This window comes from Drosophila serrata, unplaced genomic scaffold (genome assembly GCF_035046125.1).
Source record: "Drosophila serrata isolate PLE 108 unplaced genomic scaffold, ASM3504612v1 contig_280, whole genome shotgun sequence".
NCBI lineage: Eukaryota > Metazoa > Arthropoda > Insecta > Diptera > Drosophilidae > Drosophila > Drosophila serrata.
Window position 1 is genome coordinate 119,091 of NW_028257178.1, and position 15,020 is coordinate 134,110.

At 41.4% G+C, this 15,020-nt stretch overlaps 1 protein-coding gene across 3 annotated transcripts in view; it reads left to right on the top strand.

The window, feature by feature from the left end:
• Positions 1–15,020, top strand: part of LOC110188791 (uncharacterized) — a 50,588-nt gene that overhangs the window by 4,358 nt on the left and 31,210 nt on the right. For 2 of the 3 annotated variants that reach the window (XM_086836567.1, XM_086836563.1), the window contains exon 2: positions 8,206–8,560. In XM_086836567.1, coding sequence (XP_086692693.1) covers positions 8,206–8,560 — 355 coding nt within the window. The remainder of the gene's footprint in view (positions 1–8,205; positions 8,561–15,020) is intronic. The other variant, XM_086836568.1, reaches the window with a different exon arrangement.

Below are 15,020 nucleotides of genomic sequence, written 5' to 3' on the forward strand. Positions count from 1 at the left end.
TTACAAAAGCAGTTTCGAGATACGCGTACGGATCTGGATCTGAGAGAGACAATTCGTGACAGAAAGCAGAGAGAGAGGGAAAGTTTTGACTCTTTTTACGATGCTGTGGTACAGATCACAGACTGCCTAACAGTTCCCATTCCAGAGAAAGATCTGGTAGAAACTCTTCGCCGGAACTTGCGGCCGGAAATAAGGCACGAGCTGTTGAACGTGAGCATAGACTCAATCCAAAAGCTTCGAGATATCTGCCGGCGTAGGGAAGGCTTCCTTGAAGATGTGAAGCGTACTTATGGGTATCAGAAACCTGTTCCTTTTCGGAAGCAAGTATCTGAACTTGTGCAGGAGTATCTGTCGGATGATGCAGCTGAATTCTCGGACGTTGAGCAGGTAGCAGAGGTAGATGCTCTAGCATTGGTATGCTGGAATTGTAGAAAGGAAGGGCACCGGTACAACGATTGTGAGGAAAGACGGAAAATATTCTGTTACGGTTGCGGTACCCCTAATTCTTACAAGCCGTCCTGCCACAAATGCAAAAAAACGGGATGTTGAACACACGACCCCGACAACAGCCGTATGTTCTCCGAAACAAGCCAGCGAATTCCGATGTCAGTCAGCAATGAATACAAGCTTAGAGGAGGCAGCTACTGAGGCAACAGTTTTTTGGCATCAGCAAATACAGCACAGACATTTACCGGACTTATCAATAAACCCATTTAGGACTTATTCTCGAAATGCAAAAAGAATGAGAGACTTTTGGCGAGCGGCTGAAACGATAAATGCTATCAGGTACAAAAACATGGATAGACGGCCGTACGCAGAGGTTCAAATTCTATGCAGCGACGGTGGGAATTTGGCCAATCAAATTATTAAACAGAGAATGGCGTTCAAAAGGGTGGCAACTACAGTTAATACAGCCGATGGCCAACAGCAAAAAGTGGTAGGCCGATTAAAGACTCCAATTCAGTATGAGGGAAAGATACATGAGCTTGATTTATATATTATTCCTTCTCTGAGTCAGGACCTGTATTTGGGTATTGACTTTTGGACCAATTTCGCACTTTTGCCCCCTGAAATGAGTATAAATGAATTAAGTAGTGATGCCCATGTTTTGTCTGACATCCAGCAGTCTAAATTGCAGTCAGTTATTAGGCAGTTTCCATCTTTTCCGGTTTTAGGTCTGGGAAAAACGAGCATGCTCTCTCATTCTATCGATGTTGGAGATGCCAAGCCAGTAAAACAGAGGCATTTTCCAGTTTCGCCAGCTGTGGAAAAGTTGCTTTATGAAGAAGTCAACCGTAAGATTCAGCTAGGCGTAATTGAGGAATCGGACAGTCCTTGGTCTTCGCCCGTTGTTTTGGTGCAGAAGCCAGGGAAAGTACGACTTTGCCTCGATAGCAGAAAGGTAAACTCGGTAACTAAGAAAGATGCGTACCCTTTGCCACAAATTGATGCCATATTGAGTCGTCTTCCCAGAGCAAGTCTGGATCTCAAGGACGCCTATTGGCCAAGTTCCATTAGATCCGCAGTCGCGCGATAAAACTGCGTTCACGATACCTGGCAAGCCGTTATACCAGTATAAGGTAATGCCTTTCGGTTTAACTAATGCTTCGCAGACGATGACCAGGTTGATGGATAAGGTGATACCCGTAGAATTAAGAAATTAAGTCTTTGTTTATCTAGATGATCTCTTAATTGTCTCAGATAGTTTTGAGGGTCATTTATAGGTTTTAGAAACGGTTTCCAGTCGCATAGAGGCCGCTGGATTAACTTTGAATGTGGAGAAGAGCAAATTTTGCATGAAAAGCGTTAAATATTTGGGCCATATTGTGGGCGAGGGAGTAGTTCGAACTGACCCCGAAAAAATATCGGCAATGACGGATTTTCCACTGCCACGATCTTTGAAGGCACTGAGAATGGTCGGATGGTACCGGAAATTCATTAGTAATTTTGCAGCTGTATCAGCTCCTTTGACAGACCTCTTAAAGCCTAGGCAGAAGTTCGTAATGACTCCGGAAGGAGAAGATGCGTTTTCTAAGTTAAAGGAAATGCTTTGCTCGGCTCCAGTGCTTCGTAGTCCTGATTTTAGTAAACCATTTTACATTCATTGCGATGCTAGCAACTCCGGAGTGAGAGGAGTTTTGGTTCAGAAAGCAGAGAGTGGTGAAGAATGCCCGATAGCATTTGTTTCCAAAAAGTTAAACAAGGCTCAAAAGTCGTACACGGCTAGCGAAAAGGAATGTTTGGTGGCAATTATTTGCATAAAACGATTTCGAGCTTATGTGGAGGGCCATGACTTTACAGTCACCACGGATCATGCGTCCCTCAAGTGGTTGATGTTCCAAACGGATTTGAACTCCAGGCTTGCTCGGTGGGCGTTGAAACTTCAAGGATTCACGTTCAAAATTGAGCATCGAAGTGGTAAGCTGAACGTAGTCCCTGACGCGTTATCCCGAGTCAATGAGGAAGAGATAGCTGCCGTAGATGCGAGTCATGGATTATTAGTTGATTTAGAATCTGCACATTTTCTTGATCCTGACTATATAGAGTTGGTCAAAAAGGTTGAGGCTAACGCTAGCAGTCTGCCAGATTTCGAAGTAGCAGACGAATTTCTCTATAGGAAGACAGAGCATTCAACAGGGGATTCTATGCATGACAGTTTTTGTTGGAAACTATGGATTTCGGCGGGCTTGGTGCGCGAAGTTCTTAAAAAGTCTCATGATGATCCCTTAGCGTCACATGGAGGTGTCCATAAAACTCTAGAAAGAATAAGGAGGTATTATTATTGGCCAAGACTGGTGAAGGATGTAAAGGAATATATTCAGGCGTGCGACATTTGTAAGATGACCAAGGCTCCCAATTGCACTTTAAGACCACCTATGGGAGTAGCACCAGAGTCCGCGAGGCCTTTCCAAAAACTTTACGTCGATTTTTTGGGCCCGTATTCTAGGTCAAGAAGTGGAAATGTGGCCATATTTATCGTGCTAGATCACTACAGCAAGTTCGTTTTTCTGAAGGCGGTAAAGAAATTGACAGCGGACGTGGTTGTGAAATATATGCAGGATGATTTATTCCATACTTTCGGGATCCCAGAGACCATTGTTTCAGATAATGGATCTCAATTTAAATCAGAATTGTTCCAAAAGCTGTTGAGGGAGTACAAAATTTCACACACTTTTACCGCCGTTTACTCGACACAAGCTAATGCATCCGAGAGGGTAAATCGATCGGTAATAGCTGCCATACGATCGTATGTACGCAGCGACCAGAAGGATTGGGATGAGCGCTAAGCAGCATCTGCAGTGCTCTCAGATCAGCGGTTCACGCTAGTTTAGGCACTTCACCCTATTATATGATTTTCGGGCAGCATTTCATCTCATCTGGTGCAACGTATAAGGTGTTAAAAGCTCTTAGTTTGCTTGAAGATAGGTCTATGGCATTCACGAAAGAGGATTCTTTAGAACTTGCTCGCAGCAAAGCATCGGAGATAATGAAAAACCAATTCGAAAAGAATGAAAGAAGATATAATCTGCGATTGAAGGAAGTATCTTTTAGTAAAGGCCAAGAAGTTTATCGAAGGAACTTTAAGCAGAGCAATTTCGCAGCTGGGTACAACGCAAAGTTGGGTCAGTTTTTCATAAAAGCTAGAGTAAGAGATAAGATTGGACAAGTTTACTATGATCTTGAAGATTTTCAGGGGCGTTACGTAGGCCGATTCCACGCCAAGGATATAAAGCAGTAGCCTCGCAAGCTGTTTATCAGTCTTGGAGTGTTGATCCCCAAGCCTGATCTTGCTAGGGGGGTATTTTGTAGCGCTTGCTCGGTATAAGATACTTTTTATTAGCGCCATCTGTTGGGCGATCATAGGTCGAAAGGCGGCTTTGCCAGTGTAGCAAGCGTAGGCGTCATCTTCCAGAATTCTATTTTTGGCTGCTGAGGCGTAGTGACTACTATATTTTGGCGACTGGCGACAAAATTTCGAAAAAGTATTCGCGAGTGTTCAAAGTGCTGAGAATACAATTTTGCTTATTGGCCACTGAGCCGCGAATAGAAAGGCTGCAGTTTGTACCGCTCGAAGGCCCGAGGAGAGGAGAGGGGCAAGCAAGGAAACGGCGCCGGCACAACTTCTAGGATCTTTTAAGCGCCTGGATCTAAATTTTTGGAGAAGGACTTCCCCGTCGATCCGCTCACCAGAGCTGGGGAAAAATATTCTTTTTTTATATAATTTTATGTGGTTAAAGAATGATTAGTCGCCGAATACTGTAGGACGACCTTTGTACCCCTTTGCGAACAGCTCTAGAGAGCACAACTAAGCAAGAGAAGTCGTTAGCAGTCGTACGAGCTTTTATGCCAGAGTCGGTGTAGGCGTAGGCTTCGGCAAAGCATTGCAATTAGTTTAATGTAATTCTTTCGGGCGTTTTGAACTCGCCGCCGCAATGCGATCCCGGCCAAAGTATATTTGATTCGAGCCCCATGCCTCATCGCGACGAATAAGTGTAAAAAGAAAGGAAATTTTTCGAGCCCCATTTTGTTCCAGTGTCAATGAAGAAAAATATGGAAAATTAGTGTAAGAAAAAATATACATTGTAAGTTAGGTTAACTTGCGAAAAAATTGCAAAGAAAAAAAAAGAATAATGAAAAATGAAATTAGACATAGGTAAAGAGCAAGGTGCGGCAAAGAGGAATATTATTTCGTTGCATTCCTGTAGAAATTAGTGGAAGAATCAAATTAAATAGCGCAGGCAGAATGCGTCATTTTCTGATAGTTTTCCCCCTATCTTCTTAGTCTCTTTTAGGGCGTCCCCTTTGGTTGTGAATTTCTTTTTTTTTTGCATATGTCATTTCCTCCCAACTTTCAGCTAGCTTCCGAGGAAGCATCGGTGGAGTTAAGAAAATGGTGAGTGTATCAGTAATAATTTAAATAATTTCAAGTACCAAAAGGGAAATAAATTGGAAAAAATAAAAGAGAATGTCCCAAATCAGTAGCCGTTAAAGTAAAAGAAGGAAACCAAAATTTAACCGAACCAACGGCGGAAAACGAAGAGGGAAGGAGAAAAGAAAAGAACGCTGATACATAAGGCGATTGCGCTTAAGGCTAGTTATGCTGAGAGCTACTATGCTTTTTCTTATCTAATTGTTGGCTTTATCATTGCAACATGTATATTAAATTGCGGTCAGCGTAAATAATATTTTCATTCAACTTGCCCAAAATTGTTTTGCCATTATTCTTTATTAATGCCCGAAATCGAATCGAAGGGTAGAAGTGTATTTCTTAATCATTTGTAGTCTAAGTTTTAATGTTTAATTGTGTATATACGTTTTCTATTTTAAGTAATGAATTTATATTTTTCTAGTTTTAAATAAAATTATTATAATGTTTTAAAATGTCAAGTATTGGCCGCAGCTGGCATGCGTTGTGATGTAGGGTAGCACTTGCCAAAGGGGTCGCTCAAGCTATATAGCTTTGAGGATGGGATCCAGATCACCAGAAGTGCTAAAAAAGGGCAAGTAGGCCGAAGAAAGTTCCATTTTTCCTCAACTTTTATTTATGTGTTGTCTGTTTCTCTGTCCCGGTTTAAGTTTGTTGTAGCACGCATTCATTTCTGTTTTAAATTATGCAAAGGCAATCCGAGATCCGAGCAAGACCATCACTCCCGTAGCCGACGAGCCGAAGCCGGAAAAATATCTTGCGTGCGCTCCGATCTCGAGCTAACAACTTGCCTGTAACATTCATTTTGAGTGTAGCGATTCGTTACAGCATTTGAGGTTATACTCCAAAACGACAACGTATATTCACAGAACTTAAACGAAGAAGATCATTGAGAAAGTTCAAAAGAAAAATGGCGGGATTTTGCTGCGCAAGTGAAAAAGTTAAAGTGGCTCCAATACTTTTCAAATAAAAAACAAAAATAAAAAAAATCTATTCATTTGTTTATCACCAAACTAAATGTTACATAAAACGAAGCCATCTAGTGGCGAAACGAAGTTCGGCAGGTTTCCTAGCTTACAATAAACAAGCTGTTTTGGTGAACCTTGTATATATAACTCCAGAGTGATAATCAAAATTTCTATGTAATTTATTTGAATCTCATCGGTTGAGAGCGATATGGTAAACATTATTTTTGATTTGTTTTCTGGTGCAAGAATAAACGAAGACAGCTTTCCAACACGGGGACTTCCTACGTTCAACTGACCATGTGAAGAACATGTATATTCAAGGTTAATGTCACTGACTTCTAACGATTGGCCTTCCGATTTATTGATTGTCATCGTAAAAAAACCCAAACTGGAAACTAAATCCGCTTTAAATAAAATGGAAAATCATTTGCAATTGTTGGATTTCGTGGGATAAGGACTTACTCTCCATTTAATTTGTCCTTGATGATCGTTGCTTGGTTTTTTTTACTTTATTCTGATTTATTGGATCTTCTCTATTACTAAAGAAACTAAAAATAAGTTTTCAAATCTTAATCTATGTTACGTTAATGTTTCGGTGATTTGATAGTCTGGCTTAATATTTAATTTTCCTGGAAGCAATTTCTTCTTTTACGGGACTTATATCCAGGTCTTTCTGAATTTTTGCGTTGCGGATCTACCATTTTTTTAAATAGTTTTAATAGACATGGGAACAGGCTAATGGGCCGGTACGAGGAAGGCTGGGCTTTGCCTTTACCTGTCTTCGGGATCATTAACAGACTTCTTCCATTGGTTAGGAAAGTAGCCCCATTTCAATATTATTTTAAATATAAAGGCAATGCATCTGACTGCGCATAACCAGGAGCTTTGTTTGGGTTTATGTGTTCTATAATGGCCTTAAGTATTGTGCTGGTTTCAAGGGTAACTGGTGAGGACGACGACGCTGACGAGACATTTGGTAGAGTGAATTGGTTGGATGGCGGAAAAGGCTTGAAAACGTTTTCCAAGTGATGGGCACAGGTGTTTGTATTTTTTCGCAATGTTGGATTGTTGGGCCTGGTTCTTTTCGGTTGGCAGGTCCTTCGACAATTTTCGAGTTGTTTCATTTAGTCTTTTCTAAGCAGCTGGGAACCGATGAGTCTGCCAGTCTCTGCGAAGTCTACGTTTTTCAAGTAGGAGAAAATCTAGGTACTTAAGCCTGCAGTTCATAGAGGGTTTGTGGCTAAGGGTTCTGGCGCAAAATGTTTGGTGAAAGAGGACATTACGTCCGTGAGGTGTTTAAGCGACTTACCAATGTCAGATTCGGGGAATATTTCAAGATACAGTTCGATGAGTGCACTTAGATATTTTATGTACTTCAGCCAGGTTTTTTGTTTTATGTTAGATATTGAGGGCATTACAGAAGCTGCGGCTGGTAAGATAGGCAGAGGAGAACTGGCGAATGGTCCGATGTGAGCTCTTCTAAATTTTTACGTTTATCAGCCTGCGCAAAAATCTTCTTATTACGGTGAAATCGATAATGTCTGGTTGTTTATTTCGATGTGCAGGCCAGTATGTAGGCCTAGCTGGTGAAACAAAATCAAGTTTATTATCGGGAGTGAATTAGCTACCTTTGGGGTTGATAAGACCTACGTGTGATTTGCCGTCCTGAATATATCGCCGATGATATGGAAGTAGTTTTAATTAGTTAGATGGGTTTCAGAGAGTAGCATGATATCCATATAATGGCTGTTTAGGAACTGCAGAAGTTCGTTTGAGTGCCGGAAAACGCCGTTTGCATTCCAGAAGCATATTCTTAAGCAGTCCATTCATACAGACTTGTGTTTGATCAGCAGTTCCATTAGAAGGTTCTGGTTTCGCAGTAGTTCTTGAACGGATCTTTGGATCGATATCATGATGTGTGTAAGAATAGCTAGTGTAGATTCAATACCACTAAGTGTTAGTGGGGCAAGAGTTTGGATTTGCTGCGTAGAAGGACGAGCTATTGTTTGGCTGTTTTGGCTTAAAAGTGAAAAATAATTCAGGTTTGGTATAAGTGGCAGTGTCTGTGGACGCTGTACTGCCGGCTGAGCGTTAGATGTTTGTGTGATTTCAGGGTAGGGAAAAGCGTTAGCAAAGGAGACACCAGGAGTGGTTGTTAATGGTGTGAATTAATTTGGTTGGGCAGAGTGTTAAGCGGCGAATGGTTTAGGCGGCTCTTGACTTCTTTATATATGTGACAGCCCCGGTAGTTGGCAGCATGATTTCTCTATTTACTCCATTTCCTAAGAGTAGGGTCATCTTAATTTTCAGGCATGCTTCAATGCAATGAAATTTCTCCTCAGGCGACACAGACAGGCCGCAGGATGGAATATATTCAGGCAAGCAGGCAGGCACTGCTGGGCATCACCAACAACGGCAACTGCAAGAAATGCGATGAATCTGAGGCACACGAAACCTTGGAGCATCTCATCTGTAAAACACCTAGGTGCCCCAGTACTGGCATCACTTGCACATGCCTCCATATGTGGCCAAGTGAACCACCAAGCTCCACCGAATGAACTCAAGAGTCTTGTAGAACTCGGCCCAAAGGACCAGCAACTGGTCGTGGATGCATACGCCAATGCGCACCACAGCGTATGGGGAAGCCCCTACATAAACGACAGAGGTGAGTCACTTTTAGACTTTATTCTTTCTACCAATTTATATATAGCAAACGTGGGGGAGGAACACATCTTTGTAGGCCCCACCTCGTCCAACGTGCTAGATATAACTCTCGTAGCGGGACAAAGTACAATGGTATCAGATTCGAAAGTCCCGGAGAGACCATCCTTTTCAGACCACAGGTACATACAGTTACAATGCGAATTCAATCACTCTCCAAAACCAACAGTCTTTAGAAACCCCCGGCACACTAACTGGGAAAAGTTTAAACAAATAATCTCTCGTAAACTCGCGACTTTCCGGGCACTGTAAAATCCGTTATAGTTATAGTTATAGAAAAGTCCTTAGAGACCCTGTCAATACCCAGGGCACAAAGAAGCTTTTGGAGAAACTTCTGCTCCAACATAGAGACGGCCCCAGAAACGACTAGAATACGGAAGTTGCTTTCAAAGCAACCCGCCATACAGAGTCAGCTCAAACGCAACGACGGGCAGTGAACTTTATGTGCTGCCCCTTCGCTGCCCTAAGAGCACTAATACACGCGTACTTCCCGATGCTAACGAGCACCAGGAACTAGCAACTAGGGTAGCGCATCACCCAAATGATCCCATATCCTCTAAAAGAATTTACTGGCATATAGACTCCATCGCGAGGGTAAAAGCGCCAGGACTGGATGGAATAATTCACGCCATGCTGCAGGCGACCAAAGAAGTCATCACTCCATGGCTATATGAAATATACACAGTTTGTCTTAGTACCGGCTATATCCCAATCCAACGGAGGACCTCGAGGATTGTCTTCCTGTCTAAGGCAGGAAAGAGCAGCCACGTCAGTCCAAAGGACTACAGGCCGCTAAGCCTCACTTCCTCTCTACTCAAAACGCTAGAAAAGCTGATGGACCTAAACATCAGGAACGATGTGGGCAGATCACTGTCAACCAACCAGCACGCATATACAAAAGGGAAATCAGAGGGGACGGCGCTACATTCATTAGTAGCCACCATTGAGAGAGCCTTGAATAACAAGGAATGTGCGCTCGGAGTCTTTGTAGACATATCGGGGCATTCGACAATGTAAGCTCAGATGCCATAATGGAGCGCATAGGAGCGACCAACACGCACCCCGCCATCAACCTTTGGATTGGAAATGGGTACAATCGGATTGGGGGCACCGCTTCCATGGTGAAAGGAGCGCACAAAAGCACCCCGCAAGGTGGAGCCCTATCGCCCCTCCTATGGAATCTAGTGGTCGACGACCTAATCAAAAGGTTTGAGAGGAAGGCCCCGAAGATAACAGCCTATGCTGACGACATAAGCATAATTATCACGAGAGTATGTCCATCGACCCTTAGCTCGATCATGGAATCAACACTCAGGGAGATATGTGAGTGGACGGACAAGGTAGGACTCAGTATCAATGCGGATAAGACGGACCTCATTCTCTTCACTAAGAGATACAAGGTACCGCCATGGAAATTCCTTGGCACTGTACTGGACAGCAAGCTGGCATGGAAACCCAATGTACTAGAGAGGGTGAAAAAGGCTACCATTGCGCTATATGTATCCAAGAAGATGCTCAGCAGCATATAGGGCCTCTCACCCGCTCTGATGCACTGCGTCTACATATCAATGGTGCGTCCCACTTTGCTATACGGAGACTTGGTGTGGTGGCAAGCCATGGTGGACAAGAGGACCTACCAAAAGCTTATGGAGAGAACCCAGCGACTGGCCCTGCTCCTCATATTTGGGGCGCTGAGGTCAACCCAGACAAAAGCTTTAAAGACTATAATTGGAATTGATCCCCTGCACATCCTCGCGCAATTGACCGCGGGAAAGGCTGCACAACGCCTAGTAGCGCTAGGAAACATATCAACATAAGGATACGGGCACAGCTCAATTGGTGCAACCATGACCAGTGTATCTGACTACATGACGCCTAGAACTTGCCCTGATGTGAAAACATCAACATTAGTGGGACCTGAAGACTGGAAAACGGTTCAGGACCATGCTCGATACCTCAACATATACACTGACGACTCCAAGATGGAAGGAGGAGTTGGAGCGGGCATATACTGTACAGACCCCGAGACGAGGCTGTCGTATAAGCTACCAAGCCAATGCAGCATATTCCTGGCGGAAGTCTTCGCCATCAGGAAGGCGGCAGAGCTTGCGCAGGACCGTTAGCGGTCAGTTACAAAAATGTACTGGCAAGCAGGGATCCTAAGCACGACAACGTCAGGGCGTATATACTGGGTTCCCAGCCACCAGGGCATAGATGCAAACGATATCGCAGTCGAACTTGCACAAAAAAGAATCAGACTGGCTATCGACGGAATAGAAAACGTCCCAGTCTCTCTAAGAACGCCAAGATATCTTGTTACAGAACGAAAGTTGTCTTCATCGTTAACCCGCAATTTTGATTCAAATATCAATATTTCCATTTTCGGCCGAAGTTTGATGCGTCTCTTTAAAACAAATTTGTGCCTATATTAAAATCCGAATCCTAATTTAAATGGGGAATTATTTTTTTCTTTTGCTATCTTGTCTCTTCAGGAATACCTTTACGGGGTTACATACAGTTAGAGGCCCAAAAAAAGTAAATTTTTCATTGTTTTCTGAAGTAACTGTTTAACTTATTGATCTAAAAATGTATACACATGTTATACTATCTTTTAACTGTATTTTAAGAGTTAGAACTAGTAAAAATATTTATTTGGAAAAGAGTTACACCTGATCTCCGGGAGCTCCTCTTAAAAAAGACGTTTTGCGGTGACCACTATATACCGGAATTATATTATCCCAAATTAAAAAACCAAACAGATTTCGTTAGAGTAATGTCAAATCTAGTAATTAATCAATGGAATAAGCAAAATACTTTTTTTTGACAAAGTGGCAGTTTTGGAAAAAAAAAAATTGATTTTTCGCTGAAATTTCCGCCTTAGTCTGTTTATAAAAAACTAGCAGCCCGTCCCGGCTTCGCACGGCATTAAACATTACATTTAGATTTGTCAATTTTAACACATTCATAATAATAATAATAATATGACACATATTCATCCTTTATTAATTTTTTTTTTTTTTCAATTATTGAGGTCATAACCCTAAAAGAAAATACATTTATTTTGTTAGAGCTTCTCTGTAAACAATATTTGATGTTTTATTTTGTGGCAGCAAAATAAATTGATTTTCATTGGCTCCGACTCGCGATAGACCAACATACAGTTGACCATGATTAAAACATTTCTTTCGCAGATCAATCCATACTAATTCGAAGGTTTTGCCTTGTGACTTGTTAATTGTTAATGCGAAAGATGTTTTTACCGGAAATTGAAGCCGTTTAAATGGGACTGTCATATCATTTTGGATCATCGGTATCCTCGGTATATGAGCTAGTTGACCACCTGCTGGGCATATTATGGTTAAGAGGGCACTTCTGAATACATCAAGGTTCTGGCAAAATCATCTTCCTGGCATAAGGTGAAGAAGGCAGTCAGAGTTGTCGCTGGCGGATTCAGGACTCTTTCTTGCACATTTCTTTCTGTGAAATAGACACGTTGACCATTCTCCTAATGGACTGCCAAGTGAACTAAAGCTGGATAGCGTTCATGAATGTGGAATGAAAAAATTCTCTATGCAGCCTCGTTGCTGCTTATGTATCTTCCAGCCTGGTATTGAGATATTTCATCGAGAACTCGTACTGCATTGTTGTCACCATTTACTGCCTGAACACCAAAAGCTGCCATATCGCTGCCTTTATTCACGTACTTGCAGATATATTTAATCGATTTCACGGAATTTCAATATTCTACGTTGATGTGCGCTTTGTATGATTTTGACAATAGTGTTGAGTATGGAACCACCCAACGATTGTCTACCTCAATATCACCAATTCTCATGTTTAAATTTGCCGAAGTCCCTCCATCTTCAGTTGACCGTCTCCTATACAGAGGATATCCATCGTCCCCTGTTACGGTGTTGGCTGTAAATGCTCGAGGATATCCCTTGAAACACTTCCCGTCTACCATGCATGGTTAACATTGGTTGAGGGTACCACATGGGCCATGGATCATGTTCTTGACGACAACTTCATGCAAATCCGTATCAACCTCGGCCCATGGAATCTCAGCGCATATAACATCGTCGATTTCGTCTGGAGTAATTTTATCATGCAGCCAAATCAGTATGTGCGCATGCGGCAATCCTCTCTTCTGCCATTCTACTGAATACATCCAGCACCGCACAGATCCAAAAACTCCATGTTTCACAATAAAATCCATCAGTGACTTGAGCTTTTGTCTGAAAACACGGGCTGTGATGTCATGCCTATCCCTATACGATTGTCCAGGAAATAACAGCTGTACTATCTCGTCCCAAGCTGGATTGCATGTGAAGGTGATAAATAAGTCTGGACGGCCGTAGCAACGAACATATGCCATGGCATCTTGAGCATATTCATGCATTTGGCGTGGACTACCTATGTATGAGGATGGCAAAATCGTGAGCTTTCCAACGTTGGTTGTATTACGGTCATTCATCACAGCATCCCGCAAATGGATATATTCCTCGGACCGAAGTTTCGTCTGATTCAATCGAAGGAGCCTGACAGTATATGCAGACCTGATGCATCCGGCCAATAACGACATTGCGTCTCTCTCTGTGGAGGCCCGTTCTTCGTCACTCATATTCGTAATCTTACGTCTGTTTGCTTTTGTATTGCGAGTACGACGACCCAAACTCGACTTCTTGGGTGGCATGACTTCGTTTCTTACTGAACCTGAACAAAAAAATAAAATTTGTATCTCCAATTCCTTATTTCAATATGTTTTGAATGTTTGACAGGAAATGCTTTGTCTGCCTGTAGAGGGCGGTAGATGTAAGGTAGATTTTTGATATTTTTTTAACACCTTGGATTACGTTATCTTAATTTTAGTAAGGATGCCTATTTTTTTTTTAAATGAAATATAGCCTATAACACTCAGGAATGATGTAGCTTTCCAACAGTGAAAGAATTTTTCAAATCTGCCAAGTACTTTCGGAGCCTATTCAATACATACAAACAAACTTACATTACCTCTTTATATAATAGTATAGATAAAATATTTATTAGAAAAAGAAAAAATCTTCGATTAATTACTAAAAATTATATTTAAGAAGGTCGTGTTAAAATTTGAGACTAATTGGGCTAGCCGTTTTCGAGAAATGTTGGTTACCGACTTTGAAAACACCATTTTGAGAAAAACACGTTTAAAGTTTGGAATGTTCTTTGCATAGAGCACTCTGAAATGCCTTTTTAAATTTACTAATAACTCAGGAAATATTCACCGGAACTTGAAACTTTCTGTGTATATTCTTAAATAAATTTAAATTAAATAAATTATTAAATTATTAAAATACTAGCGGCCCGTCCCGGCTTCGCACGGGCATTAAACATTACATTTAGATTTGTCAATTTTAATACATTCATAATAATAATAATAATATGACACATATTCATCCTTAATTTTTTTGTTTTTTTTTTCAATTATTGAGGTCATAACCCTAAAAGAAAATACATTTATTTTGTTAGAGCTCCTCTGTAAACAATATTTGATGTTGTTTTATTTTGTGGCAGCAAAATAAATTTCAGGGGCTCCTACTCGCGATAAACCAACATACAGTTGACCATGAGTAAAACATTTCTTTCGCAGATCGATCCCTACTAATTCAAAGGTTTGGCCTTGGCACTTGTTAATTTTTAATGCGAAAGATGTTTTTACCGGAAATTGAAGGCATTTAAATGGGATTGGCAGATCAGTTGGGATCATCGGTATCCTCGGTATATGAGCTAGTTGACCACTTGCTGGGCCAGTGATAATAGTTGCTACTATTAAATTGTCCTTTAACTACTTAATAAGCAGCCTCGTCCCATTACACATGCTCGGAGGGTTTAAATTTCTTAAAAGCATGATTGGGATTCCGAATTTTAACGTCAATTCATGGGGTGGCAGTCCAGAAGGGTTCAACGAATTTAAAAATTCCTGTGGATAATGGACTGCATCTTCAATATTCGTTACAGTGTCGATCGATTTGTATGTTTTTGTTTGGCCGGGGACTTTTTTAACAATCAGATTATTTATTTCATTGACAATATCATTATTCAATCTTTCGATCGCCTACGAGTCGGACGTGTTTTTCTCTCGCTCTACCCTCGCTTAAAGTTTTCACCGTGAATATTTATTCTAAAAAGCCCAAATTTTTGGCAAATGATCAGTGTTTTGGCTATTCTTTATTAACCCACAATATCTGGATCATCTCATTTAAAGTCAGTGACTTTAATTTCCGAAAACATCATCGGCGAAAAATATTCTTTCGCCCTTGTTTTCTGCGCCGTGTGTTTATTGCTTATTGCTGCTCTGGTCTCAGTAATGTTGTTGCTGCAAGTGATCTGCAAGCCGCGAACAATCACACAATCTCATACTTTCTTGA